Source organism: Bombina bombina, chromosome 2 (genome assembly GCF_027579735.1).
Source record: "Bombina bombina isolate aBomBom1 chromosome 2, aBomBom1.pri, whole genome shotgun sequence".
NCBI classification, from domain to species: domain Eukaryota; kingdom Metazoa; phylum Chordata; class Amphibia; order Anura; family Bombinatoridae; genus Bombina; species Bombina bombina.
Window position 1 is genome coordinate 1438014146 of NC_069500.1, and position 6000 is coordinate 1438020145.

The window sequence follows — 6000 nt, forward strand, 5'->3', positions numbered from 1 at the left end:
GTGGGGTGCCACGGCTGTTGTAGGAGCTGTAGCGGAGGATCATGTGGTGAGGTGTCACAGCTGTTGTAGGAGTTGTAGAGGAGGGACATGTGGTGGGTTGCCACGGCTGTTTTAGGACAGTGTAGAGGAGGGACATGTGGTAGGGTGCCACGGCTGTTGTAGGGGGCATGGAGGAAGGACATGTGGTGGGGTGCCACGGCTGTTGTAGGAGCTGTAGAGGAGGATCATGTGGTGAGGTGTCACAGCTGTTGTAGGAGTTGTAGAGGAGGGACATGTGGTGGTGTGCCATGGCTGTTGTAGGAGGTGTAGAGGAGGGTCATGTGGTGGTGTACCACAGCTGTTGTAAGAGGTGTAGAGGAGGGATATGTGGTGGGGTGCCACAGCTGTTGTAGGAGGTGTAGAGGAGGGTCATGTGGTGGGGTGCCATGGCTGTTGTAGGAGGTGTAGAGGAGGGTCATGTGGTGGGGTGCCACGGCTGTTGTAGGAGGTGTAGAGGAGGGTCATGTGGTGGGTGCCACAACTGTTGTAGGACAGTGTAGAGGAGGGACATGTGGTAGGGTGCCACGGCTGTTTTAGGGGGTGTGGAGGAGGGAAATGTGGTGGGGTGCCACTGCTTTTGTAGGAGGTGTAGAGGAGGGACATGTGGTAGGGTGCCACGGCTGTTGTAGGGGGCATGGAGGAAGGACATGTGGTGGGGTGCCACGGCTGTTGTAGGAGCTGTAGCGGAGGATCATGTGGTGAGGTGTCACAGCTGTTGTAGGAGTTGTAGAGGAGGGACATGTGGTGGTGTGCCACGGCTGTTTTAGGACAGTGTAGAGGAGGGACATGTGGTAGGGTGCCACGGCTGTTGTAGGGGGCATGGAGGAAGGACATGTGGTGGGGTGCCACGGCTGTTGTAGGAGCTGTAGAGGAGGATCATGTGGTGAGGTGTCACAGCTGTTGTAGGAGTTGTAGAGGAGGGACATGTGGTGGTGTGCCATGGCTGTTGTAGGAGGTGTAGAGGAGGGTCATGTGGTGGTGTACCACAGCTGTTGTAAGAGGTGTAGAGGAGGGATATGTGGTGGGGTGCCACAGCTGTTGTAGGAGGTGTAGAGGAGGGTCATGTGGTGGGGTGCCATGGCTGTTGTAGGAGGATCATATGGTAGGGTGCCACAGCTATTGTATGAGGTGTAGAGGAAGGACATGTGGTGGGGTGCCACAGCTGTTGTAGGAGGTGTAGAGGAGGGTCATGTGGTGGGGTGCCACAGCTGTCGTAGGAGGTGTAGAGGAGGGACATGTGGTGGGGTGCTACAGCTGTTGAAGGAGGTGTAGAGGAAGGACATGTGGTGGGGTGCCACGGCTGTTGTATGAGCTGTAGAGGAGGATCATGTGGTGAGGTGTCACAGCTGTTGTAGGAGTTGTAGAGGAGGGACATGTGATGGTGTGCCACGGCTGTTGTAGGAGGTGTAGAGGAAGGTCATGTGGTGGGGTACCACAGCTGTTGTAAGAGGTGTAGAGGAGGGATATGTGGTGGGGTGCCACAGCTGTTGTAGGAGGTGTAGAGGAGGGTCATGTGGTGGGGTGCCACGGCTGTTGTAGGAGGTGTAGAGGAGGGTCATGTGGTGGGGTGCCACAGCTGTTGTAGGAGGTGTAGAGGAGGGTCATGTAGTGGGGTGCCACGGCTGTTGGAGGAGGTGTAGAGGAGTGTCATGTGGTAGGGTGCCACGGCTGTTGTAGGGGGCATGGAGGAAGGACATGTGGTGGGGTGCCACGGCTGTTGTAGGAGCTGTAGCGGAGGATCATGTGGTGAGGTGTCACAGCTGTTGTAGGAGTTGTAGAGGAGGGACATGTGGTGGTGTGCCACGGCTGTTTTAGGACAGTGTAGAGGAGGGACATGTGGTAGGGTGCCACGGCTGTTGTAGGGGGCATGGAGGAAGGACATGTGGTGGGGTGCCACGGCTGTTGTAGGAGCTGTAGAGGAGGATCATGTGGTGAGGTGTCACAGCTGTTGTAGGAGTTGTAGAGGAGGGACATGTGGTGGTGTGCCATGGCTGTTGTAGGAGGTGTAGAGGAGGGTCATGTGGTGGTGTACCACAGCTGTTGTAAGAGGTGTAGAGGAGGGATATGTGGTGGGGTGCCACAGCTGTTGTAGGAGGTGTAGAGGAGGGTCATGTGGTGGGGTGCCATGGCTGTTGTAGGAGGTGTAGAGGAGGGTCATGTGGTGGGGTGCCACGGCTGTTGTAGGAGGTGTAGAGGAGGGTCATGTGGTGGGTGCCACAACTGTTGTAGGACAGTGTAGAGGAGGGACATGTGGTAGGGTGCCACGGCTGTTTTAGGGGGTGTGGAGGAGGGAAATGTGGTGGGGTGCCACGGCTTTTGTAGGAGGTGTAGAGGAGGGACATGTGGTGGGGTGTCACGGCTTTTGTAGGAGGTGTAGAGGAGGGACATGTGGTGGGGTGCCACACTGTTGTAGGAGGTGTAGAGGAGGGACATGTGGTGGGGTGCCACAGCTGTTGTAGGAGGTGTAGAGGAGGGACATGTGGTGGGGTGCCACGGCTGTTGTAGGAGGTGTAGAGGAGGGACATGTGGTGGGGTGCCATGGCTGTTGTAGAAGGTGTAGAGGAGGGTCATGTGGTGGGGTGCCACAGCTGTTGTAGGAGGTGTAGAGGAGGGACATGTGGTGGGGTGCCACGGCTGTTGTAGGAGGTGTAGAGGAGGGTCATGTGGTGGGGTGCCACAGCTGTTGAAGGAGTTGTAGAGGAAGGACATGTGGTGGGGGCCACGGCTGTTGTAGGAGGATCATGTGGTAGGGTGCCACAGCTGTTGTAGGAGGTGTAGAGGAAGGACATGTGGTGGGGTGCCACAGCTGTTGTAGGAGGTGTAGAGGAGGGTCATGTGGTGGGGTGCCACAGCTGTCGTAGGAGGTGTAGAGGAGGGACATGTGGTGGGGTGCTACAGCTGTTGTAGGAGGTGTAGAGGAGGGAAATGTGGTGGAGTGCCACAGCTTTTGTATGAGGTGTAGAGGAGGGACATGTGGTGGGGTGCTACAGCTGTTGTAGGAGGTGTAGAGGAGGGACATGTGGTGGGGTGCCACAGCTGTTTTAGGAGGTGTAGAGGAGGGACATGTGGTGGGGTGCCACGGCTGTTTTAGGGGGTGTGGAGGAGGGACATGTGGTGGGGTGCCACGACTTTTGTAGGAGGTGTAGAGGAGGGACATGTGGTGGGTTGCCACAGCTTTTGTAGGAGGTGTAGAGGAGGGACATGTGGTGGGGTGCCACACTGTTGTAGGAGGTGTAGAGGAGGGACATGTGGTGGGGTGCCACAGCTGTTGTAGGAGGTGTAGAGGAGGGACATGTGGTGGGGTGCCATGGCTGTTGTAGAAGGTGTAGAGGAGGGTCATGTGGTGGAGTGCCACAGCTGTTGTAGGAGGTGTAGAGGAGGGACATGTGGTGGGGTGCCACGGCTGTTGTAGGAGGTGTAGAGGAGGGTCATGTGGTGGGGTACCACAGCTGTTGAAGGAGTTGTAGAGGAAGGACATGTGTTGGGGTGCCACGGCTGTTGTAGGAGGTGTAGAGGAGGATCATGTGGTAGGGTGCCACGGCTGTTGTATGAGGTGTAGAGGAAGGACATGTGGTGGGGTGCCACAGCTGTCGTAGGAGGTGTAGAGGAGGGTCATGTGGTGGGGTGCCACAGCTGTCGTAGGAGGTGTAGAGGAGGGACATGTGGTGGGGTTCTACAGCTGTTGTAGGAGGTGTAGAGGAGGGACATGTGGTGGGGTGCCACAGCTGTTGTAGGAGGTGTAGAGGAGGGTCATGTGGTAGGGTGCCATGGTTGTTGTAGGAGGTGTAGAGGAGGGTCATGTGGTGTGGTGCCACGGCTGTTGTAGAAGGTGTAGAGGAGGGTCATGTGGTGGGGTGCCACAGCTGTTGTAAGGGGTGTAGAGGAGGGACATTAGGTGGGGTGCCACATCTGTTGTAGGGGGTGTAGAGGATAGACATGTGGTGGGGTGCCACAGCTGTTGTAGGAGGTGTAGAGGAGGGACATGTGGTAGGGTGCCACAGCTGTTGTTGGGGGTGTAGAGGAGGGACATGTGGTGGGGTGCCACAGCTGTTGTAGGAGGTGTAGAGGAGGGACATGTGGTAGGGTGCCACAGCTGTTGTAGGAGGTGTAGAGGAGGGACATGTGGTGGAGTGCCACAGCTGTTGTAGGAGGTGTAGAGGAGGGTCATGTGGTGGGGTGCCACAGCTGTTGTAGGAGGTGTAGAGGAGGGACATGTGGTGAGGTGCCACGGCTTTTGTAGGAGGTGTAGAGGATGGACATGTGGTAGGGTGCCACAGCTGTTGTAGGAGGTGTAGAGGAGGGTCATGTGGTGTGGTGCCATGGCTGTTGTAGGAGGTGTAGAGGAGGGTCATGTGGTGTGGTGCCACGGCTGTTGTAGGAGGTGTAGAGGAGGGTCATGTGGTGGGGTGCTACAGCTGTTGTAGGGGGTGTAGAGGAGGGACATATGGTGGGGTGCCACAGCTGTTGTAGGGGGTGTAGAGGAGGGACATGTGGTGGGGTGCCACAGCTGTTGTAGGAGGTGTAGAGAAGGGCCATGTGGTGTGGTGCCACGGCTGTTGTAGGAGGTGTAGAAGAGGGTCATGTGGTGGGGTGCCACAGCTGTTATAGGAGGTGTAGAGGAGGGATATGTGGTAGGGTGCCACAGCTGTTGTAAGAGGTGTAGAGGAGGGACATGTGGTGGAGTGCCACAGCTGTTGTAGGAGGTGTAGAGGAGGGTCATGTGGTGGGGTGCCATGGCTGTTGTAGGGGGTGTAGAGGAGGGACATGTGGTAGGGTGCCCCAGCTGTTGTAGGAGGTGTAGAGGAGGGTCATGTGGTGGTGTGCCACAGCTGTTGTATGAGGTGTAGAGGAGGGTCATGTGGTGGGGTGCCACGGCTGTTGTAGGAGGTGTAGAGGAGGGTCATGTTGTGGGGTGCCACAGCTGTTGTAGGAGATGTAGAGGAGGGTTACGTGGTGGGGTGCCACAGCTGTTGTAGGAGGCATAGAGGAGGGACATCTGGTGGGGTGCCATGGCTGTTGTAAGGGGTTTGGAGGAGGGTCACGTGGTGGGGTGCCACGGCTGTTGTAGGGGGTGTGGAGGAGGGTCATGTGGTGGGGTGCCACGGCTGTTCATGGTTAGAGGAGGGTCATGTGGTGGGGTGCCACAGCTGTTGTAGGGGGTGTAGAGGAGGTTCATGTGGTGGGGTGCCACAGCTGTTGTAGGGGATGTAGAGGAGGTTCATGTGGTGGGGTGTCACGAATGTTCATGGTTAGAGGAGGGACATCGGTACTAGGCACTTTGTGACATTATTATTATTTACTTAAAGAACATTGTGCTTGCTTCTATTATTGTTATTTTTCCTGCCAGTGCCTAGGGGTCGGCTGTCCTTTCGTTGTTCCATGTAAAAGGTTATCTTAAGGTACCTGACACTCCGGCATTGTTGATCAGGATATGAAGTTTCTTCTCGTCCCGGAGAATGCGGTCAGCAAACGCTCGCACTGAGGCCAAGCTACTGGTATCGAGTATCTGCAGAATCACCTGCTTGTTCCCCGTCTTACTCTGAATCTCATCCACAGCCTTCTGGCCTCGCTCCTTGCTCCGGCACGCTAGGATCACCCGTGCGTTTCTCTTGGCAAATTCCAGCGCCACACATTTCCCAATTCCTGCAGGGAACAAGAGAGAACAGAGCCTGAAGTGTATTTGTCAGACACAGTACTACTGCTTTCTACATCTATTCTCATATTTATAAAGAACCAGCACCTTCTGCCTTACTATACAGAAGTACAGAATGTACAGGCTTCTGTGATAATAAACAGTCAATGGGGCCCCTGAGTGAGGTAAGGCACTACAGATAGGTAGGTTTCTGCAGGTAGGTCAGAGAATGCAGGTAGGTAGGTTTCTGCAGGAAGGTCAGGGAATGCAGGTAGGTAGGTTTCTGCAGGAAAGTCAGGGACTGCAGGTAGGTAGGTTTCTGCAGGAAG

The 6000-nt window shown here is 55.9% G+C and overlaps 1 protein-coding gene across 1 annotated transcript in view; it reads right to left on the reverse strand.

The window, feature by feature from the left end:
• Nucleotides 1–6000, reverse strand: part of LOC128650446 (retinol dehydrogenase 12) — a 260133-nt gene that overhangs the window by 81090 nt on the left and 173043 nt on the right. Inside the window, exon 2 of the mRNA XM_053704388.1 lies at nt 5443–5682. Coding sequence (XP_053560363.1) covers nt 5443–5682 — 240 coding nt within the window. The remainder of the gene's footprint in view (nt 1–5442; nt 5683–6000) is intronic.